Below are 24,758 nucleotides of genomic sequence, written 5' to 3'. Positions count from 1 at the left end.
TTTTACAATAAATCAACTTAATGTGATGTTTGAAGGGAAGGATGTATTTACCCCCGTTAAATTAATAAGCTTTTATATCTTTACAGGACAGGAATGGACACTTCAGGGCAAACAATTTTGGGTAAATTCAGGACTGAGAGCATGTTAAGTAGTAACCAAGGCTGGTGGAAGCCAGGGTGGGGCTGTTGTGCTGTAGGCAGGCTCCTGGAGTCAGAGATGCCGATGCAGGGATGTACAGCACACAGACACTCAGGGTGTGACCTGCGTGCTTGTCTGCTGGTGCACAGGATGTGAGCCACAGCATCAGAGCATTTAAGGCACCCAGGATTACAAGGCAAACAGTGACACAACCCCTCACTGGTCGAGACTGAAACCCAGAACATGACATCCTCAACCCCAAAATCTGAAATAGAGACCAAACTTACCTGAAAGGAAGGATTACTGAGATGAGTTTGCTCTGATGAATCAATCATTAGATAAGGGAAGAGGTGGATGTATTCTCTGAAATATGCAGCTATTAGTACTAAGCATAAACACCCAAAGAATTGTAGACAGATGCAAAGGGAGCATGTGTATGCAGAGTAGTTGTTTCCCACATAAATGTTCAGACCTTTATGTAGGGAGGTCTAATAAAAATGAATAGAACATGAATACTTTAGACTGAGAGCTAAGAACAGGTCTTCACTGAAAAAGGAAGGGATACAAGGATTACTGATGCCCATGTCAAAAGAAATGAAACTGAAGCCATTGTGAGGGCTGGCATCAGAAGAAGTAAAAGAAGTGTGATTTGTTCATAGAAGTTCTACAGGTTTATTGAGATCTTCTTTGCTGTCTTCCTTAGAGTCAGACTGAGAGACACCCATCTTTTATATTAGTCAAACATGGTGAAGGCTCTCTAAGAAGAAAGACTACAGCTGATTTTCCAAGCCAGTTAGTGATGGAAAATGTCAGAAACCACAGACTATTGTGGTGATCTCATGGCAGGCATGTCCCATTAATTCGAAGGACAAGGTGCCTGCTGCCATAACTGACAAATCGATGTGCCATCATACTATATGGACTGTCTGGATAAGAGACCTGCATGACCTGTGAATATGCTGCACAGCTTAGTCAAAAATCAAAGAAGACCTCAAATTCTTAGAAGCCTCAACACATGAGAACTCACTGTGTAACCCGCACACCTCCTGGGTGCGCTGTTCTGTCCCATCTAGTGGTACCAAGACCACTTAGAGCAGTGGTGGGCAACCGTCAGGGTAAATCACTGGCGGGCTGCGAGACAGTTTCTTTACATTGATGATCTGCAGGCACGGTCGCCCGCAGCTTCCAGTGGCCGCAGTTCGCCATTCCTGGTGCAGGCCGCAAGGATGTGCTGGCTGCTGCTTCCCACAGCTCCCATAGGCCAGGAATGGCGAACGGGGGCCACTGGGAGCTGCGAGCAGACATGCCTGCGGATGGTCAATGTAAACAAATTGTTTCCCGGCCTGCCAGCAGATTACCCTGACAGGCCGCGTGCAACCCATGGGCCACAGGTTGCCCACCACTGACTTAGAGAGATTAATGAGTCTGCTCTACAGCCTTAGCTAAGGGCCATATCCAGGGCCATCCTTAGGCATACGCAGCATACACAGCTGCATAGGGACCTGATAATTTGGGGCATCCCTGGGTCTTAGTGTCCACCCTCCCACCTCTTCCTATCTCTGTTCTGACCCTTCCTGCAGGCTCCCACCACAGCTGGCTGCTGCAGCCTGTGAGTCCTCCTCCAGAGGGGATCTAGTACTTAAAAGTGAACAAGCCTTCCAGCCTGTCAAACCTATTAGCACAACACTGAAACTGTTAAAGAGCCATTCAAGTGGTAATGACAGGTTTCAGAGTAACAGCCGTGTTAGTCTGTATTCGCAAAAAGAAAAGGAGTACTTGTGGCACCTTAGAGACTAACCAATTTATTTGAGCATAAGCTTTCGTGAGCTACAGCTCACTTCATCGGATGCATACTCTGGAAAGTACAGAAGATCTTTTTATACAAATCAGGGAAAGGGGACAGTAAAAATGACTATATAGAAAACAGGGTCAAATGCACAATGCAGGATGCAAAGTCTATTGAAGTCAACGGGCATCTTTCTGTAGATTGAGATAGGCTTTGGATCCCATGACCAAAGTAAACAAACTGGAAAAAGAGAAAAAAAAATGGCCCACCTTGATTATCATACACATTTTAAAGAGAGTGGTCACTTTGGATGGGCTATTACCAACAGGAGAGTGAGTTTGGGGGGGGGGGGGGGGGGCGGAGGGTGAGAAAACCTGGATTTGTGCTGGAAATGGCTCGACTTGATGATCACTTTAGATAAGCTATTACCAGCAGGAGAGTGGGGTGGGAGGAGGTATTGTTTCATGGTCTCTGTGTATATAATGTCTTCTGCAGTTTCCACAGTATGCATCCGATGAAGTGAGCTGTAGCTCACGAAAGCTCATGCTCAAATAAATTGGTTAGTCTCTAAGGTGCCACAAGTAATCCTTTTCTTTTTTTTCTTTTTCCAGTTTGTTTACTTTGGTCATGGGATCCAAAGCCTATCTCAATCTACAGAAAGATGCCCGTTGACTTCAATAGACTTTGCATCCTGCATTGTGCTTTTGACCCTGTTTTCTATACAGTCATTTTTACTGTCCCCTTTCCCTGATTTGTATAAAAAGATCTTCTGTACTTTCTACAGTATGCATCCGATGAAGTGAGCTGTAGCTCACGAAAGCTCATGCTCAAATAAATTGGTTAGTCTCTAAGGTGCCACAAGTACTCCTTTTCTGTTCAAGTGGTAATGAAGCCATTTAACTGGCATTTGCCAACCCCCAGGTATATACTGTCAGTTTCTAAATTTACTGACAAAAACAGTTGTGCATTACCCGTCATATTAACTCTGAACATGTTAGTCTACAGGACCTTAGTTTAAAATTTGCTTTAAAAATATTTCATTAGTGTGTTGCTGACGATTATAAAATCATATCTCTAAAAAATCCTTGCATAGATTTTTCGATGCTCAGTCTGAGTATTCATCTTTAGCCTTAACTGCTTGGATCTTCAGACATATAGTTTTTGAAATAAATCCTTCAAAAGACCACCCTTATCTAAAATACAAATGCAAGCCTGGGCTGCCGCCAGGCACAGGAACACCAGTTTAATAATACTGCATAGGGCCCCATTAAATCCTAAGGACTGCCCTGGGCATATGGCTTTTAGCTCATGCAGTAGGGGCTCATGCACTAAACTCCAGAGATCTCAGGTTCAATCCCACCCATCAATGACCATCTTCTGTCAGTGTTATAACTGCACTAGAGTTGCCACCTTTTTAATGGCTGGTAACTGGACCCCCATTGCCCCACCCCTGTCTCTCACTGGATCATCTCCATGCCCCACTTCCCCTTCCAGCTGGGCTCCCTCTGCTCTGGAGCTGGGATGAGAGCTGCTGCAGCCTGACAAGGAACCTGCCTGCAGGTAGACAGCCGCCCCGGATGAGCAGGAGCTGACGCAGGTTAATGATCCTGAACTTCCCTGCACCCCGCAGTAACTGGACTTTTGGTGTCTGGTCAGTACACTGGACACTGCCAATTCCCCTTTTCGACCAGACTTTCCCGTAAAAAACTGGGCACCTGGCAACCCTACACTACACTTGAAGAGGAAGTTTTGTCAAAGGCCTCTTGTACGTAGGAGTTCCCAGGATGAAACTCAGGCCATAGTGCTGGTAAAGCCAAGGAAGAAAAAGGGACAGTTGGGGAAGATCTACTGAATGGAGCTTTGATAATTGAGCCTTGGAATTCAGTCATGTTTGGTGAAATCAACCTAATTAAATCAGTATCTCAGGGTATCTACTTGGGTCTTAAAGGTTTGGAACCCACATATACAAAAACTACCAACCTGTTCCCATATTTACTGCACTTTACAATGCTTCTTCAAAGGCAGATTCAAATGATAGCAAGAAGGGGACTGAGCCAATCTCTTCTTCCTTTTATTTTTAATACTTCTATCAAGGAGCCTGTGATGTGGTATACAAACCCCACACTGGGACAGAAGGGGTTAAAGGACGATACTGGGCCCAGCTAGCCCCGCCCCTCCAACCCTGCTGAGCATGCTCCAACTGGAGACAGGGTAGAAAAAGGAGCAATCCAGCTCACAAGACTGAGAGTTGCACAGACCTACCCTGCAGGCCGCTGCCAAAAGGGGCTAGAGACACCTCCCTGAAATACCAGGGCTGTTTGCTGAGCCCAGTTGGTGCTGGCAGTTTGGTTTCCTTTTTATTTTTTCTTATCTGGGATCAGAAGCGGAGGTAGCAGTGCTAGGAAGCAACCCAGAGAGGGTAACTCAGAGGGTCCACCTCCAACCCCGGGGTCAATGCTACTGACTCTCCCAGGGCCCTGGGTCAGAGCCCAGTGAGTGTGCAGGCCTGGGCTCCCCTATCACTACCCCACAACCGAGTGGATGCTAACCACTAGGCCACCCAGCCTACCAAAGACCCTACTATAGAGCCCAAAGCCTCCATATATAAGGTATGAACCTTTGGGATCCAAGCCTTTAGAGGAATGACTCAGAAATAAAAATCTACAGAACAAAGAGCCTAGTTAGAAAGGTTGGAATAATTTAGAGCTGAGTGAGGTTCAGATCCAACACATGGACCTATCCCACAGAAAGTGCTGATTGAGATATAACTGCCTTCTCAATGAGAAGCAAATAAAATCAATGAACGTCAGGCAAGATGGACCTGAGAGGTGAACTCAGTGCACAACTGACCACCTTCTTGCCAAATGCCCTTCAACCAGCTACTTAAGAAATAAACCAACTGGTCTGTAATGGTAATGAATATGCAGGTTATACAAAAAGTGTATCAATCAGTTACAATCTCAGGTATATCAACCCCCAACAGAGTGGCAAGACTCCAATGAGAAACAACCACTGAGATGGAACCTTAGCAAACAACTTTGAGATGGAACTGGAAACACTGCCAATGCACCTTCAGCAACAATTCATCTGAGGACAAAATCAATATCATAAACAGGCCTATATGATGGCATGGACCAAAAACAAGTATACTAATGTTAAATATATATGTGTGTGTCAATTGTTACGTTTACTATTAACATCAAACCTAACTAACTAAACTTATATAAAACATAAACAAGCAGCTAAGACAGCAATGGGGAAGAAGGGCAAATGTTTCCAAATCTCACAATCTGTGGCAACAAAAATGGTACTAAGGGATTTGGGGGCTTTGAGTCCTTTTATTGCCAACCAGGCAGAGCTGTGTGGAGGAATATAAGCAATCCCAACAGCCACTACTTCCTAGATCACTCCAAGCTTTTGGAATTAACAGTATGCATGTCTCAAGAGTGGCAAACTGCAGAATCAGAAATTTAAGCTTGAGGCATTCCTGTTTTGGTTGCATTCAGGCTCCCAGCACCAGGAATAGGGATCTATCAGAACTGAAGCTTTGTTCACAGTGCTCCTTTTTAAGTTCTGTATTTATAATACACTGAGAAAGTAACTGGGAAAATACAGACTGTTAGAAGTTTAAATGATAACTTAAAAATTAGTTCTGAGAAGGTGACTGCCTCTTTAAATTGAGTGCACTTTGAAAACTGAGTTTAGAGACAGCAAAAGGAAATCAGCACATAGGAAAGTCAAGCAGTGCAGAGTTAGAATAAGAGAAAACATAGCTGTGGAAAGGATTACTCAATTTCTCGCTTTTAGATAATGTCGAAGAAAGTAACAGAGTGATTTAGAAAATGATTTTATTACTGGGTGTTTTTAAACACACAAAAAAAGAGAAAAAATAGAGAAATGAAAGTTAACAAAACCATTAAAAAAGGGGGGAAATTGTTAACAGTTGAGAGCCCCTCCAAAGCATAGTCAGTGGAAAAGTCATGTTTACTTGTAACTATTTCAAATTAGAAACTAATTTGAGTGGAGGAGAAAATGATAAAACTATCAAAACCAACTTTACACGGAAAATAAGCAAGTCAAACATAGATGAGAAGATCCTCAACCTCATTTCACCTAATTAGCACCACAAAACAGTGGGAAATACACCTGATGGCCCAGATCCACAAAGTGATTTAGGCATCACAACAGAGTGTCACAATCCCTAACTTTTATGCACCTAGAAAATCAGTGAAACAACAATGTGATGCACAAAGACTGAATTAAGTGCCTAAGCTCCCTGTGCAACGATTGAAGAGGGATACAGGCATCTTAGAATGTGATCCAGCACATTAGGTGGGAAGCTGACTATGCTAGCCAATGGCGGATGCCAACAAGAGGGGTGTGGCCCGAAGGCCTGCCATCTAAGGAGTTAGATGCTTAAGCCTGGGCACTGGGTAGTCACCTACCTTTGCTTGTGATCCACAGCCAGAACCCATCTCCTGAAGTCAGGCAGTTTAGGTGAATAAACCATTTCTTGCAAGAATGAGTTAGTCACCTGCCTAACTAGACACAAAAAAAGCAGGAGGAAGAGGAGGTTTCCCCCTTTTAACTTTTAGGCTAGTGCACTCATCTGGTATGTGGGAGACCTGGATTCATTTCTCCCCACCGCTTGAGGAGGAGAGAGGATTTGAATAGTGTCTCCTACTTCACAGGTGGGTGCTCTAACCACTGAGCTAAGGGATATAGTGATTGGGACTCTCTCAATCAGTCCTGTTGAAGCTGTTCTACTTTGTATAAATCAGTGTTTCCCAATCTGTGTGCTGTCAAGCCTGAACAGGTGAGCTTCAGAATTTTTTGAAAAAGTACATGTGAGAACAAGCGGAAGAAAGCTGCCTTCTGGCTGGCCATTTGCCTCACTGCCCCGCCTCCTCCAGGGGTGAAGCAATCAATCAGAGCTCAATCTCCCTCTCTTCCCCCCTCCCATCCTGCTTGAGCAACAGCTTGGCTCCTCTGCCCCTTCCCTTCCCTCCTTCAGCCGCCAGCTGGGGGTGGGGGAAAGAGTCCCTGGAGCTGGAGGTGTGCTGTGGCAGAGAAAAGGTTGGGAACCATTGGTATAAATAATTAAATAGTCACTGAGCAAGAGAGAGATAATGAATGACTCTTTAACCTGGTGGTTAGGACACCCACTATGAGGTAGGAAACCCTGGGTACAGTCCTCTTGCTCCAGTGACTACTTAATTATTTATTTAGCTATCTCTTCCAGGGCCTAGGTTAAAGGCCATTCTCAGGAGAAGGCAGGTATGGCTGAAGTATATCTGCATTCCAGCAATTCTCAGCTGCCCTTGGGGAGTTGGGCAGCAGAGTGTAATTTAGAACAGTTTTGAGACTCTTATCAGTTACACTGAGAATAAGGACAGACCTCAGCAAGTCTCAGGATCAGGAAGTTGGCAAAATGGCTAACGTTACCTTTCCACTTTTCTCCTCCCTCAGCTGCACCAAACATAGCTTGGTCACAGCCGACAATCTGGTGTGGAAGTTGTGAGGTTCAATGAACATAAAATGTGTAAGGATATAATTCATTCAATTTTTTTAAATGAATATTGAAAATTATCCTGATTATGAATACTGTGTTTATTGTACAGTACACTCACTGTTTTTTCAAGGGCTGAGGTAACATAGTTAACATAATCTTAGCCCCAGAAGGCAGGGAGTAAATCTCAGACAATCTCAGAGAAATAATTGAGCTATATTGATTAAAAATATATCCCAAATTTAAAACAATAAAGACACTTGACCAGAAAGGAGGTATAGCATTTTAAATTTTCTAATTAACTTCTGAATTCTGTTTATATCCAAGTTTTCGCTGCAGTTTTGTATAGGATTTTTTATTTGTAAGTGATTCTTTAACTTTAGGAACTGGTGCAGAGAGTACTATAAACATTGAATTTCTGGTCTGATGAGAGGAGGAGTACAGACAGTATTGTTTTTAGTATCCACTAGCAGTCATCAAAAATGGCATAGCAGTCTAAAAGGCGAGTTAAAGATCTATTGCTATATTACAACTGCAATAATTATGAGATGTTTGGAGTGAGATAACAGCCATTAAGATACATTGATTGAAAAAGTATTACTGTAGTCAGACCAATCTATGTTCTAAGTCCTTAATAATGGGAGATGAGGCCACCATTGTATATTGACCTTAACATAATGATGAGAGCAAGAAAACTCATGTCATAATACTTAGGATTATGGAGAAAATATCTACCTAAATATTATGTGATATGCAATAATTCAGCAAACAATTTTGAAAAGCTTATATCCAAAGAGTCTGTGCCGGACTCTAAAATAGCACACACTGGATGGTAGCACATACCCATCTGACATCCTACGTTCCAGAATTCTTGAGGATTATAATTCGAAGAGGTCGCTCTAGTCCCTTTGGGATAAATTCTTGTAATAAAGTTGGCAGTATGCAAAACAAATTCATTAGCTGAAAAGAGAATAAAAAAATTTTAAGACAGGCATTACTAAAAAATACATATAAACAGATCTTGTTTCAAATAAATATTCAGATGATGTGATTTTTAGTCCTGATACAATTAACAGAGTAGTGATGTTCGTATTTCTTTAAAATATTTCCCTGCCTATCTAATGTTACCTAAGTATGTGCACTACTTTAAAAAAAGAAGACTAAATTCATAGTTAAAATCCATATAATTTGGTAACAATTAGTAACAGTAACTAAGGATGCAGTAACTAAGTTTCAATGAAGTCACACAAATGAGGGTCATTCTTGTCAGTTGCCAGCTCGTGCAGATCAAGGAGTGACTGGTTCACATTCTTTTCCAGCTATTTTCTTCTGGAAAATATTTCACTATTTTTGTTGGTGGTGGTTTGTGTTAATGTGTATGTTTTACACTAAAAATAAGCATAGTCTTTTAGGGAATGGGGAGGACTGGAAATAAGAAATGTGCTATAAAACCATTTACTACTACAAGTGCTCAGTAGGTAAATTCTAGCCCTGGCTGGTATTAGCTAAAAGTTGTGCACTCTTGATTGCTGTCTCGTGACCTACATACAATGAATTACTAATTTGGCCCAGTGAAGAGGTTTCTATAACACAAAACTCACAACATTTAGTTGATAACCTTGTTCAGTCTTTGGAGAGAGGCCAGCTATTCAATGGGCATGGAGATTGACCTTCTCACTTCTAGAAGTATTCACGTCTTGAACAGGTCTGAAGCACGCTGGCAGGGAGGAGCTAGTTTTACTGTTACCAGTACTATTTAATCAGAGAACTTCAAGTCTTCAGCATCGTGAAGCTGACAGCTTAAGGGCATAACCTGGTTGCATAAGGGCAGCTTGGCACCACTTTTCCAGTGGCACCAGCTATGACATTATCTGATTAAAATATTACCGTATAGATCATTGTTGCAACCGCTGTTATATAATTGCAACAAATCTTGTACAAAATGTTGCATGTAAGATGCCTACGGAATGTTATGATTTGCTGAATATGATTATGCTATTCGTGTGCATGTATCATCTTTATATTTGAAGTTATGAGTATTGGCTCTATACCTGTATTTCAGATGTTTGCTCCTGGGGTGACGACCACAAGGTAGTTAGCCAGCACATCTTGGAGGGACTATTCAAATTGAGTGGCCCACCAAAAGAACATTTTACTGACAATGGACCATGGGAGATGCCCATCTACACTTAATGGAATTTCCTGCTATGACTAAACGGAATCAAGCATCACATGTGACTTGCCTGTGTGACACCAAACACCATCTTGCTACCTGTAATTTTCCAGAGAGCTTTGTTTGAAACAGTGAATTCCCTCCGCATGGCAGAAGCTATAAAAGGCCCTGGAAACACCTCCATTTTGCCTCTTTCCTGTTCAAACTTCTGGACTTATACTAATTGGAGCATTCTAACCAAGGGACTGAGGTCCTTCCAATGATTTGAAAGCAACCAAAGACTTATCAAGCCAGCAGTTTATTCCATCACTGCTACAAGCCTGAACCAAAAACGTTTCAATTACTGTATGTATTTGATTCCCTAAACCAATTTTAACTCTCACCTTTCTTTCTTTCTTTTTATAAATAAACCTTTAGATTTTAGATACTAAAGGATTGGCATCAGCATGATTTTTGGGTAAGATCTGAGTGTGTGGCTGGTTCTTTGGGATCAGAAGAACCTTTTGTTTGATGAGACTAGTTTTAAAGAACCACTTATCTTTAAATCCAGTGTTTTTGGTGGTGATACAAAGACTGGCATGCCTAAGTAAACTGCTTTTCTGACTTCTTGTTAGCCAGTGTGGTGAAACAGAAGTTTACTTTTGTTGCTTGTTTGCTATATCTTATGGAAGAATAACCACCAGTTTGGGGTGTGTCTGCCCTATTTCTCAGCAGTTTGTCATGAATTTGGTATTCTCAGTTGTGACTAGGGTGACTAGATGTCCCGATTTTATAGGGACAGTCCCAATATTTGGAGCTTTTTCTTATATAGGTGCCAATTACCCCCCCGCCCCGTCCCAATTTTTCACACTTTACTATCTGGTCACCCTAGTTGTGACCCACAAAGGCATGGTTACACCAGCCACTGAAGGATCTGCACTGTGCAGGGGGATTCTCAGGTGGCATAGAATTACCAGAGAAGCTTCTATGTCAAACTTCTTCCTTGTGAACAGTGATATCGAACTGTCTTAACATTCCCACAGGTCTTTTGGCAGCTGGCTCAAGTTAAAGTGGCCTGAGGTTGCCCTAAATGCTGCTTGGGGACCAGAGTGGTGCAGACCAGGCCAGAATAGTAATTCTACATAATTCAACTTGGCTGTGAGGGCAAACTACATGCTTTGGGGGTTATTCTCCCTTCAATCTGCACATGCAATTGCCATTAAGGCAAATGGGAGTGCATATACACATCAAAGAATAAAGCCCATTATATGGTAAAAATGTGTTCCATATATGTTCAAGTACAGACTGTAAGATTACTCAGAACTATTTGATACAAACACACCGATAATTCTTTGCAACAAAACATAACATATTCATATGGTTCCTTTACTATGCAATGTTTGTTTTTATGAGACAATGTAAATTAAAAACAATACTGAACATAATATTTTATTTAGAAAAAATATTTCATTTTGCAAATATTTCATGATGCAACAAATGCAAATCTGCAACCCTATTGCCAGAATATTTCTAAAACTGCATTATAAAACAAACCAATAAATTGGAGATTGTATGTTTCATAACGTTTATTGACTCTTCTGACACCTAAGCAATGAACTGTGGCAACATTATAACTTTTATCTGATTAAACCAAAAGAAATTACCTGTCTGTTTGGCAAGTTTTCGTGCTCGAACTTCTCCAAGTGAATTCATTTCATAGAACTTCTGATTAGCTCTTGAATGCTCAAAGCTTTTAAATTTTTCAGCTTTGGTATAAATCACAAGTTCTGAGAGCTCCATGGCCAGTTTTATCTTCTTAGTCTATAAATATAACATGAGATAATTGAAGAATATACATTTTAATATTTTCATGTATTTAATTACTGTTACTGCCAATCCAGAAAATAACTTTCAATGATTTATGCATGAAGGTGCTAAAATGAGAAAAGCCACATGAATCTCTAGATGCTCTAGGCCAGAGTAGTCAGTGCGTTATATTGTATTTAGTAAATACAAAATACCAGATACATACAAATAATGTATATAAATGTACAGAACTATGAAAAAAGTTTACTTACCAAGCACAGAAACAGGGAAATAATAACCCTTTCCCATGTGGTTCTGTGCAGGTGAAACTGCATCTGCCTATCTATAACTTAATGTTCATCCAGCATCCCTCACTGTGGTATCTGAGAACTTTATGAATTTTAAACAAGAAAACTGGAAGTTCACTGATCATGAGCCTACCCTTCTACCCAAGTTCTATCCAATCGTGTCAGTTATTATCTTGGGGGGGAGGGTTAACATTTTTATTCTTGTGGGAAACTATGATGAATTGATGGGTCCTGGATTGCCAACCCTAAATGTTCAAAAATCATCAGTCAGGCCCCCAGAAATCAGGATATTGGCTTTAAAATCATGAGCTTTTAAAAATAAAATATTTGGAGTTCTTTTTATTTGCCTTCTGGCTTTGCGCTTTTTCAGTTCAAATTTTCCAGCATTTCTCTGCAACCAAGAGGATTAGCAACTTAGCTTTCTTTTTTAAAAATGAAAGCTGAGATTGTGATGTATTCACATATCTCCTGGTTTTAAGAAAAAAGCAATTATCATAAGACTCATGATAAAAATCACAAAAGCTGGATCTTATATGTTGTGACTTCTGAGGTCATTCTGATCTTAAAAAAGAAAGGAATTCTATAGACCAATAAAGGTCTATTGCCATCAGTCTCAAGCCTTTCTCTGGTTGCCCGCTAAACTACTCCTCAGTAATGCTGATAGCATAGCATGTTCTGGTCACAGAGAGAGAAAGAAGTTCTTCAGGCAGCACAGATCCAACCCATTAAGACCTTTTAAGAGTAGGACCATCACCTTGTACTGCACCAGTATTCAATGGGGAGTCAACGTGGTGACTGACAATGTGTGCTTGACATTTCTTAGGAGGCATGCTGCTGTTTTCTGAACCAGTTAGAGATTTTCTGAGTTTGTAAACTATGGCAGACTTATAAAACACTGCAATAATTCAAGCTGGAAGTCACAAAATCATGGATAACTATAGCCTAGTCCATATCTGTAAGTACTGGGTACCGTCTTCTGGTCAGCAGAAGTGGATGAAACCCTTTCTTCTGGCCATCAGTATTTGGGTCTCAAATATCAGCAAGAAATCCATAGAGACCCTAAGGTTACACACTGTTTAGAGAATCTGATCAATAGAGGATGACAGTAATACAGCCAGCTAACTCTTTGAAATGCATCTCTTTTCTCATCAGCAGTACCTCTGTCTTGCCAAGTTTCAGTATGATCCAGCTGTGCTTGATCCATGCAGTAATTTCACATAGGTGTTAGGTCACAAGGTGATAATAGTATTCTTGGCACCTGATGTAAGGGAGCTATACAATTGTATGCTGTGCTTCAACTGAACCCTTAAGACCATTGTGTCTCAAATCATTCCTCAGTGATTTTACACCAATGTTCAATAAGAAGGAGAGGACAGTGTCCTTTTCAACTCCTTAAAAGAGAATTTGAGGCAGAGATACAATGGACCATCACCAATCTATGGCCTCAACCTGAGACAAAGGACAGGTGCCATCTCAGTGGGCTGCGTCTTAGCTCCACAAGTTCTCTAAGTTAGTTCAGCAGCATCTCACCTAAACAGAGGTATTATACTCTCATCCAGTAGTGCACTTCCTAATCTGCATGGATACTGGGTCTTCTCTCTTTTCAAGGGAAAAAATTAAACCTCTTGGGGGTAAAGCTATTTTTGATTGATTGGTTGATTTGTACTTTTAGTTGCAAGTCATTGCTTATTTATATGGGGACAGGGAAAGAGGGATGGTGGAAGGAGGTGAGAGTCCTGAATGTCATTCTCATGGTCAATTAAATCACATGCTACACATCAAAACAGGAATACAAATATGGATAATACCAGTCAGTCTATTGCATGGTTCTGGGAATGTGATAGGTTCCCCTGTTTGAAGGGAAAGAATGGTTACTCACCTTCTCGTAACTGTTGTTCTTCGAGATGTGTTGTTCATGTCTATTCCAATCAGGTGTGTGCATGCGTACATGCATGGTAGCCAGAAGATTTTTCCCTAGCAGCATCCGTTGGGTCAGCCTGGACACACCCTGGAGTCGCACCTTCATGGCTCTCAATATAGAGCCCTGCCGACCCGCCACCCCCAGTTCCTTCTTGCCAGCTACTCTGACAGAGAAATGGGAGGGTGGGTATTGGAATGGACATGAACAACACATCTCGAAGAACAATAGTTACGAGAAGGTGAGTAACCATTTTTTCTTCTTCGAGTGCTTGTTCATGTCCATTCCAATCAGGTGACTCACAAGCCTGAGTTCAGGAGGTGGGGTCAGAGTCTTCCACTGATTGGAGTACTGCTCGTCTGAAGGCCGCACCAGGAATGTTGTGGATGAAGCCAGCGCCCTGGTAGAGTGCACAGTAACTGGGGGTGCTGGCAGGGGCAGCTCTACCAATTTTGCCGCCCCAAGCAGTCGCCACTGAATTGCTGCCGCCGCTACAGTGGCAGAGCTGCCACCGAATTACCGCCGCCCCCCGGAAGAGCGGCGGAGCTGCCGCTGAATTGCCGCCGTGGGACACGGACTGCCGCCCCATTCTGATTGCCGCCCCAAGCACCTGCTTGGAAAGCTGGTGCCTGGAGCTGGCCCTGGGTGCAGGAACCCCTGCCAGGTTGTAGCACTCATGAAGGCAGGACATAATCCATGATGAGATGCGTTGTGACGACACAAGCAGACCTTTTGATCTGTCTGTCACTGCCACAAATAACTGGACCGATTTTCTGAACGGCTTCGTTTTCTCAATGTAAAAGGCTAGTGCCCTGCAGACATCCAGAAAATGAAATCTCTGCTCCTTGCCAGTGGCGTGCAGCTGAGGGTAGAACACCGGGAGGAAGATGTCCTGGTTGATGTAAAACTGCGACACAACCTTCGGCGGAAAGCAGGGTGAGGCCTGAGCTGAACATTGTCCTTATAGAACACAGTGTAAGGGGGCTCTGATGGTAGGGCTCTGAGCTCAGACAGCCTCCTGGCCAAGGTTATCACTACTAGGAACACCACCTGGCAGCATGTTGCCAACAGTTTAAAGGGGAGTCCCATGAGCCTAGAAAGGACCAGATTGAGGTCCCTCGCAGGGACAGGCTGATGGACATTAGGGTATAGCCTGTCGAGCCCTTTCAAAAATCAGCTGACTATAGGTTAGCAAACACCGAGCAGCCCCTCGCGCCCAGATGGAAAGCTGATATGGTGGCTAAGTGCACTCTTATTGAAGACAATGAAAGCTCCTTCTGCTTCAGATGGAGGAGGTAGTCCAGAATGAGCGACACTGAGGCGCGAGTCAGGCATGAATGCTGCTGTGCTGACCAGACTGAAAATCTCATCCACTTGGCAAGGTAGGTGGCTCTCGTAGAGGGTTTCCTGTTGCCAAGGAGGACTAGTCAAACCTGTTCTGAACAGGAAAGCTCCACTGGGCTCAACCATGGAGCTTCCATGCCATGAGGTGAAGCAACACAAGGTTTGGATGTTGAAGATGACCTTGATCTTGCATCAGAAGGTCCGGGAAGAGTGGAAGGGTGACCGGGGCTTCCACAGACATGTCTAGGAGAGATGTGTACCAGTGCGGACAGAGCCAGGCTGGTGCTATCAATATGACCCGAGCTCGTTCCCTCTAGATCTTGAGAAGTACCTTGTGAATGAGCAGTATGGGCATAAAGGCATAAAGGAAATGGCCTCCCCATGGAAGAAGGAATGCATCCACTCTGGAGCCTGGGCTGTGAGTCTGGAAGGAGCAGAACTGCTTGCACTTCCTGTTTTGTCACATGGCAGATAGGTCTATCTGGGGAAAGCCCCACTTCTGGAAGATTGAAAATGCGACGTCCAGGTGAAGGGACTGCTCGTGGACTTGAAATGACCTGCTGAGGTGGTCCACCACCTCATTTTGTACCCCAGGGAGGTATGACGCAAGAAAGGATATTGAATGTTCCACACGGAAGTCCCACAGGATGAGGGCTTCTTGGCAGAGGGGAGAGGAGTATGCGCCCCCCTGTTTGTTGATATAGAACATTGCTGTTGTATTGTCCATCATAACAGATACACAATGTCTCGTTAAGTGTGCATGAAAGGTCTGGCATGCTAGGCGCACTGCTCTCAGCTCTCTAATGCTGATGTGAAGAGCCAGGTCTGCATCAGACCAGAGACCATGGGTCCTGCAGGCTCCCAGATGAGCTCCCCAGCCCAAGTCTGATGTGTCCGTCACTAGCAACAGAGATGGCTGCAAGTGGCAAAGGGGACCCCTCAGCATACCTCCTGAGAGTCAAGCCACCACAGGAGGGAGTCAAGGACCGGGCGAGGCAGGGTCACGATTCTGTCCAAGCTGTCCCAGACTGGGCGATACACTGACGTGAGCCACAACTGAAAAGGTCGAAGCTTGAGTCTGGCATGCTGCACCACGTAGGTACAGGCAGCCATGTGTCCCAGACTCTTCAGGCAGTTTCTTGCTGTGGTGGTGGGAAACTATCTGAGGCCTCGAATGATGTTGGTGAAGGCCTGAAAACTTGCTTCTGGCAGATATGCTCTCGATTGAGTCAAGTCCAGTACTGCCCCTATAAACTCTATCCTCTGTGCAGGGGACAGAGTCGATTTTGCTTCATTTAGAAGTAGATCCAGGCTGTTGAAGGTGGCTGTGATGAATCTGACCTGAGCTTCCACTTGGGACCTGGAGCGGCCTCTGATCAGCCAGTCATCAAGGTACAGAAACACCTGTACCTGGTGCCTGTGCAAGAATGTGACGACGACTGCCATGCATTTGGTGAAGACTCGAGGTACTGCTGACAGGCCAAACGGAAGGATTGTGAATTGGTAGTGGGTATTGGTCACCACAAACCTGAGGTACCGTCTGCAGGACTGAGTAATTGTGATATGAAAAATGCATCCTTCAAGTCGACGGTGGCATACCAGTCTGCTGGATCCAGAGAGGGGATGATGGAGGCCAAAGAGACCATGTGGAACTTGAGTTTCTTTATGAACTTGTTGAGTTCTCACAGGTCCACGATGGCCTTGAGGCCGCCTTTGGCTTTCAGTATTAGGAAATATTGGGAACAGAAGCCCTTGCCCGTCTGCTCCTGAGGAACCTCTTCCACTGCCCTTAGTGATAGGAGCGAGTGCACCTCCTGTATGAGGAGTTGCTCGTGAGAGAGGTCCCTGAAGAGGGACGGGGAAGGGGAGTGGAAGGGCAGAAGGGCACAGAATTGGATGGAGTATCCCCTCTCTACCATGTGGAGCACCCAGCGGTTCAAAGTGATACGGTACCATGCACAGTAGAAAGAGGATATGACGAAACTGGTGGCCCTTCCTTGACCGCACCTTCAAAAGGCTGGTTTGGTCCCTGAAGGCGGCTTGCATTGTCCTGAGCCCTGGCCAGAGGGTTGACGAAGCCTTCTCCTGCTGCTCCGATTTCTCCTTCTGGAGCCATCTTGGTGGTTCTGATGACCAAACCAGAAGTGTCTCCACTGCGTTGAAGGCGTATAGAGGCGCAAGGACCCGAAGGTGGCTCTGGAGTCTTTAAGGCTATTAAGCCGTTTGTCGGTCTTTTCTGAAAAGAGCGTCTCACCCTCAAAAAGCAGGTCCTGAATGGTTTTCTGTAACTCATAGGGGAGGCCAGAAACCTGGAGCCATGAGCCCCTTCTCATAGCCACTCCTGTGGCCATAACCCTGGTGACCACATCTGCCCCGTCAAGCGCTGCCTGAAGGACACCATTGAGATAAGTCTCCCTTCCTCAACCAACACCAAAAACTTGGGGAGTCCAAGGGAGTAGCTCCATGAATTTGGCCATCACTGAGCAGTTGTTGGAGGAGTACCTGCTGACAATGGCCTGGTGATTGGATATGCAGAGCTGCAAGCTCCCAGTGGAGTAGACCTTTCTTCCATAAAGGTCAAGCCTTTTCACCTCCCGATTCTTCAAGGAGGGTCCCTGGAAGCCCTGACATTCACGTTGGTTAGCAGCATCAATCACAACAGAGTCAGATGTGGGATGAGTGTACAAATGCTCATAACCCTTTGATGGCACAAAGTAGTGTCTTTCATTGTGCTTAGCCATAGGGAGCAACGAGGCTGGGGTCTGCCACAGAGTTCTCGTGGTGTCAGAGATGGTCTTTATGAGGGGCAGGGCAATATGAGCAGTCCGGGGGGGCAAGGATGTCCACCATTGGATCTGTATCCTCCACTACCTCCTTTGCCTGAATGCCCAGGCCCTGAGCAACCCTCCGCAGCAAATGCTGCAGAGCCCTGTTGTCCTCCAAGGCCAGGGCTGTCACCATGCCTGCCAACACCTCATCTGGCGAGGATGAAGAAGAGATCTCCATGAGAGGTGGCTGCTCCCTTCCTTCCACCCCCAAGGGGTCCCGCAGCACCTGGGTTTCTTGGGCCAGTGTCGACCCAGATGGTATCGTACTCCTCAGTGTAGGGGCTGCATACACCGATGCAGACACCACAGGTGCTGAAAGTGTCTTAAGTGCCGATGTCATTCTTAATGTCATAATCGCCGTCGGCACTGGAATCCGCCAGTGCCGCCAGGACCTCTGGGCCTGGTGCTGGCTATGTCAGAGGTGCCAAAATGATAGTGCAGGGTGATAATGGGCCTATACCCGACCCTGCCGGTGCCAGCGGTGCTGGCGGGGGAAGAAATGGGGCTGAGGTCACCGAAGTCGCCCTGGAATTTCAAGTCACCTTGGCTGTGACCTTGGCTTTGATGAAAAGCCCAGGAAGTCCAAAAGGGCCATTGCGCCAGGGGCTGCCATTCGGCAGGCCACTGTGCCGGGTAAGGGTGCCGGTCTTGAGTTGACGTGGACCGTCTGCTCCTACTCCTCTGGGACCAATAGAAGCCCGACTCCGAGGTGTCTGAAAACAATGACTACAGGGGAGCGGTATTTCAAGGCACCATGCTTTCGCGCCAAGGGCTTGGGGATTGTGTGGGTAGGTGTCCTCCGGTGCCGAGGAATGGTGCGGCGGGGTCAGAGATTGGCGGGCTATCATAGCAGGCTTTACCTTTGAAGGAACCCGGGGAGCAACCGGTACCAGTGACTTATCCCATCTGGGCAGAGAGAACAGTTCCATGAGGTGAAGCAGTTCTTCAGCCGCCTCAAACGCCTCTGGAGTTGAAGGGAGATGCAGCTCATGGCTCGGCCTTAGCTGCCCCTCTACAAGGGCAGGAGTCGGCGCAACCGTCACAAGCGGAGCAGCACTAGTGTGGCCCGACTCAGATCTAACGGTGGTAGGCTCTTTAGGTCTACAGCGGGGAGTGACCCCTCTACCACCTCTTCTTCTTTTGCAACACCGGTGATAGTGAACGATGCCTGTGTGTGGCATGTGAGCCGCGAGTGGAGCTGGGACGGTGCCATGAGTCCTTATCCTTACCTGGCACCAGTGCCCATGCTGACAGTGCCAGAGCGCTCCACACCGAGGAGGAGGTACTTGGCGCAGGGTCCGTCGAGCCAGGGTCGGACTCGGGGCGCAGTGCTGCCTCCATCAACAGGTCCGTCAGGCGCTGCTCTGTATCTTTTAAAGTCCGTGGCCAAAAGGTCTTACAAATGGCACAACGATCCTTCTGATGGCCTTCTCCTAAGCACCTTAGACATGAGGTGTGAGGATCGCTTCTGGACATACACTTTCCACAGGCTTCGCAGGTTTTGAAGCCCGGAGACCCCGGCGTGCCCTGGCATCAGGAGAGCGTAGGAGGGGATTCACCCCCAAAAGGAAACTTATCTAACACTAACAAATGACTAACTACTGACTATTAATGAACAATGGAGAACTAATGGAGAACAATATAAGAACACTGCTGAATGTGCTTGTTGAGACAAGAGCACAGGGAAGTTCCAGCTAACCATCACTGGTGGTAAGAAGGAACTGACGGGGTGGCGGGTCAGCTGGGCTCTATATTGAGCACCATGAAGGTGCGACTCCAGGGGGCACCCAGGCCGACCCGACAGATGCTGCTAGGGAAAAATCTTCCGGCTACCGTGCACTTGCGTGCACACACACCTGCTTGGAATTGACATGAAGAAGCACTCGAAGAAGAACTATGAGTTCTGTAATTAGAGGGCAGAAGAGACATTAATTTCCCTCAGTATACAATAAGAGCTTTCATTAGTCTAGAATGACCAGACAGCAAATGTGAAAAATTGAGACAGGGAGTGGAGGGTAATAGGTGCCTATATAAGAAAAAGACCCAAAAATTGGGACAGTCCCTATAAAATCAGAACATCTGGTCACCCTACATTATTCACATATTGTAGTATTGACGTTTTATAGTGCTGCTTGATTGAAGAGTCTGAATTCTTTGAGAGAGGGAAAGTCATTATGGATCACATACATGCTGACAGGCCATCTTGCATTCAGGTGATCTTTTTTATTACTTAGGTTGATAGTCCTCTTCAAAGTGAGAAGTGCAAGGTTTTCATATTACATGAAAGCATTGTGGGTTAAATATGTTTATGGTTCAGATTAGTTTTGGTGGCTGTAATTTTGCAACCACTGTGGTGCAGGAGAGGAAAGATCCATTGTTCTTTTCTATAGCTATGGATGTGCTTTAGTTCATGGTTGCTAAGATTCCTTCCTTCAGATACTTGAAACAACCAAATTCACCGAGAATATCACATTCAGTTCTGACCATCTGAACTAGAAGTATTTTGACAAAATGGAGCAAGCTCAGAACACAGGAAGAAAAGTTATCAATGGGCTGAAAAGCAACTTACCTGGGAAATGTTATAAGAGCTTAATATCTATAATGACAGGTTTCAGAGTAGCAACCATGTTAGTCTGTATTCGCAAAAAGAAAAGGAGGACTTGTGGCACCTTAGAGACTAACAAATTTATTTGAGCATAAGCTTTCGTGAGCTGTAGCTCACGAAAGCTTATGCTCAAATAGATTTGTTAATATCTATAAGTAAGTTATATATAATATGTATATGTTAGAGCTTAGGCAAACAATAACAAAGTGGTTATCATGATAGCAGTCTACAATACTTGAAAGATGTACAAAGCGATAAGTGAAAGCAATAGTTTAGGGTGGTACAGTGTGGTAGGAGTAATGGGATACAGTTAAGAAAGGAAAATTTAGGTGCGATAGAATGAAAAACTATGTGGCAATATATTATACTAGTCTATGGCAGGGGTTCTCAACCGTTTTCTTTCTGAACTCCCCACCCCTCAACATGCTATAAAAACTCCAGGACCCAACAGGGCTCCATCCGTTTGGTGGGGGCAGGGGCCTTGGGCATAGGCATAGTTTGACTTCTATTTGTGGGGGGCAGGGCCCAGCAGGGCTCGGGTCAGCTCTTCATGGTGTGGCCAAGGGAGGGAGCACCACCTCCACCTCCTGACTCAGCTCAGCAGGCCACCCAGCCTGTCTGAGTTGGGGGTGGGGGGTGGGGAGGGGACGCAACCAAAAATTATAACTCAAAGTGGGGGTGGAGCTCAGCTCAAAAATTTGAAAACCACTCAGGGTGCAAGCAAGGGGTAGCTAGGAGCTGTGTGCAGGCAGGGAGTAGCTCAGGGTGCAGGGAGGGAGTAGCTAGGGGCTGTGTGCAGGTGGAGTGTAGCTCAGGGTGCAGGGAAGGAGTAGCTAGGGGCTGTGTGAAGGTGGGGGGGTAACTCAGGGTGCAGGGAGGGAATAACTCAGGGTGCAAAGAGGGAGCAGCTAGGGCCTGTGTGCAGGCAGGGGGTGGTTCAGGGTGCAGGCAGGGGGTAGCTCACTGTGTAGGGAGGGAGTTGCTAGGGGCTGTGTGCTGGCAGGGGTGTAGCTCAGGGTGCAGGGACAGGGGTAGCAAGGGGCTGTGTGCTGGGAGGCTCCTGACAGTCACAAGTCCCCAAGGGCTCTGCCTGCCCCAAAGCCAGGTCCCCTATCCCTGCGGCTCTTACCGGCTGCACAAGCAGTCAAAGGGGTCTGGGAGCTGAGAAGCAGCTGCAACCCCGGCCAACAGCAGGAGCAATTCTTCTCTTCTAAGTTTTATGCTGCTGTAGCTCACTGATTTCAGTGAAGTTCCTTCTAATTTACACCAGTGTGAGAGATTAATCACATCCAATCTATTTAAAATACTTTCATATGTGCATAAAAAAGTAACAAGTAGAATAATGTTATGTTTCTTTTGGAAACAGACAATAGTGCCAAAGTGATAAAAAAATAAAAATAATAATCCACTATTTTTTAAAAAATCATCCTCTGAGTTCATAACAGATTATCACATGGAATATTAGATTTTACATTGCAAAATTGAAGAAAAAGAGAACAGAAAACAATACAGCATTGTATCTTACTCCATGATTAATGGACCCCTGAGACAAAGATCTGACTTTTGATAGGAAGCATTAAAAAGTCAAGGTTCTAACACTGATGGATACAATCTGGGGCACTTAAGACTGCGCTCTCCCTATCCAATTTTATTTTCCTAAGTAAGTGAGGCACTGGAGGGAGCAGTATATAGTAGGATGTCACTGCAGCACAGGGAGAATAAAACAACAGCCCTAACCCAGCTGCAAAACCCTGGTGGATCAGCATATTTTACTGTGCAGCCATGTCCATCGTAGGCATGTTCTGGGGGCTATGGCTGGGTTGGAACACTCCACATCTGGAGACCACTCTGGTAGATCCTGTGTGTGACTGAGTCACTTCGCCTGTCAATTGAGGACTCCAAGTATAAGTTTTGCTTTGATGCAAGATAAATTCTGCTCCTGTTAATCTAAATGCTCCTTCTTTAGTCAAGGATTTGGTCTTGTTAGTCCTTGCTTGCTGTACTGTCAGAATGAACTAAAACTGGCTTTCTTTTGCTGTGACCCTGAAGCTTTAGAAGGGTCTTAAGACTGAGAATTGGAGGCAGCTGATATATGCTCTCTTCACTTGTCCTGACCAGGAATCCTGGGCTGATCAGTGCTAAAGTGTGGTGCCTCAGCAGAGAGCAAAGCCCTTGCCGGAACATTCTCTTAAGGACTAGCTGGGGGTGTGTTACGAGGATAGAGGAATCCCTAGCTGTCTTCAGAGTCCTCCCCCGAAGACCCACTCCCTGGCTGGCAGAGACCAAGCTGAAGGGAGAGAAAGAAGGTGGCAAAAAATCTGATTAAAAGAGCATTCAGAGAGAGAGAGAGAGCTGCCAAGGAAACCTCTGCCTCTGAGCACAGCACCTAGAAACCTGAGAGGTAATCTCAGTGCAGCTCAGTAGGTGCTGACAGGCAGAAATCTGTGGGGAGCAGATACCTCTTGCCTCCCTCTGAGACCTGGAAACAGGAGAAACCAGCAGTTCCATACCTCATGAAGCAGCAGATTTCCATGACAAAGAATCATCAAGACTGAGCTTGATAAGTTTACAGAGATGATGGTATGATGAGACTGCCTACAATGGCATGTGACCCATCTGCAATGGCTAGTAGCAAATATATCCAGTGACCAGAGATGGGACACTAGATGGGGAGAGCTGAGTTACTACAGAGAATTGTTTCCCAGGTGTTTGGCTGGTGGGTCTTGCCAACATGCTCATGGTCTAACTGATCACCATATTTCCCCCAGGTCAGATTGGCAGAGAACCTGGGGGGCTTCTTTTTTTTTTTTCCTTCCTCTGCAGCATGGGGCCTGGGCCTGTAACTTGATGTTTTTAAATCATGATTTGAGGACTTCAGTAGCTCAGCCAGAGGTTATGGGTTTACTACAAGAGTGGGTTGTAAACAGAGGCTCGTTTAACAATCTCTTCAGTATCTTGATAAATGAGAAAGCAACACTCCTGCCTAGCTAAAGCACTGGAAATGCTTTTTATTGTAGCCCCAAGCCTACCTAGTCCTGTGCATAAAAACAGAAGACAGAAAATTAGGTGAATGACGTTCTTTAAAGCTTTTTGGACAAACTGTTTAGCATGATTGGGAATGGTGAGGGAGTTGCAGACAGGAGGGACATCAGAGGAACTCTCCCTCTTCCTGCTCTCATCAGAAGGCCCACAAAACCCCACTTCTCCTCATGGGCAGTCCCATAAGGAGAATGAGCATAAGCAGTGCAATGTGAAGAGCATTGCATCTTGTCTGTAGGAGCCCTTAGCTGGTGAGGGCAGTGGACAGGCTAAGCACAAGGTTAGAATGGAAAAGTTCAGGGAAAGTACAATTTGGCATGAAGGAATTGAGGACTGCACTTGAAATATGCTGCATCTTGACTGGATGCAATATCTGAGTGAGAAACGAAGGGAGCCATGAGATGAAAAATACTATGTTTAGATATTTTGCTTTAACATGAATTTGTAATTTTAAAGCCTACCGTTTAAATTTTGTTTATGATATATGATAAGCTACTTTTAAAAAAAAATCAGCCAAACAAAGAAAACAACCCCTCTGTTCACCTTCTAACTTCCTATCAGACAGCATACTTTTTACCTTTAGCTTTTTTCGAGGGAGTGGTGGAGATCTCCGAATTGCATTTCTTCTTTTTAGCTGAGGAGATTTTGGTGGTAAGAGAGTGCTTTCTTCAGTTTCATCATCTTCAGATTGCTCTACCTCTTCTAAAAATTCCCCTATCTCACCATGGCTATCAAGACCTCTCCTGAGAACAGTTTCTTCGAGTGTTCCAACTTTCTTATTTTTTATCAATATTTTGAATTTTAATAACTGTGGAAACAGGTAAAACAGTAGAAAGCATAATAATGCATTTAGTAATACATTTTCATATCAAAATATTGCGACACCTATTCTCAAAATGTATTTTATAGATGTAATTTGTTTTAGAATTACAGGGGCTGAAGTAGGTGGGGTGATGGTCACAAACAAGTACTCTACAGTAATGGACAATCAAATATCTTACCAACCAAATTACCTTTCATGACAATGTAAGTATTAGAGAACAAAAAAATATCAGCATAATAGACTACTCCATACAAAAAGCAGAAGAAAGGTAACAATACAAATTTGTATTAAATGAAAGATGGAATTTTGGCAAGGGCACTAGGGTTTTCCCGAGAGCCCTTTCTTTATATTTGGCTTCTTTTCCTAGTAAAAGTTCATTAGCTGAGTGAAGAATGCAGTATTATGTTGCTAATATGATCACAGTTTACATAATAGATACAAAGTACTTATGAAATTACATTTAGGGACAGATTTTCAAAAGCACTCAGCTCCACAACTGGAG

At 44.6% G+C, this 24,758-nt stretch overlaps 1 protein-coding gene across 1 annotated transcript in view; it reads right to left on the bottom strand.

Moving 5' to 3' along the window:
• The window catches only part of PLCZ1 (phospholipase C zeta 1), a 121,434-nt gene that overhangs the window by 33,682 nt on the left and 62,994 nt on the right, over positions 1-24,758 (bottom strand). The window contains exons 7-9 of the mRNA XM_048844374.2: positions 24,011-24,241; positions 11,250-11,406; positions 8,277-8,393 (exon numbers count right to left, since the gene is read on the bottom strand). Coding sequence (XP_048700331.2) covers positions 8,277-8,393; positions 11,250-11,406; positions 24,011-24,241 — 505 coding nt within the window. The remainder of the gene's footprint in view (positions 1-8,276; positions 8,394-11,249; positions 11,407-24,010; positions 24,242-24,758) is intronic.

Source organism: Caretta caretta, chromosome 1 (assembly GCF_965140235.1).
Source record: "Caretta caretta isolate rCarCar2 chromosome 1, rCarCar1.hap1, whole genome shotgun sequence".
NCBI lineage: Eukaryota > Metazoa > Chordata > Testudines > Cheloniidae > Caretta > Caretta caretta.
The sequence above is the reverse complement of the archived record's forward strand: the minus strand, read 5'-3'. Positions and strand labels throughout refer to the sequence as shown.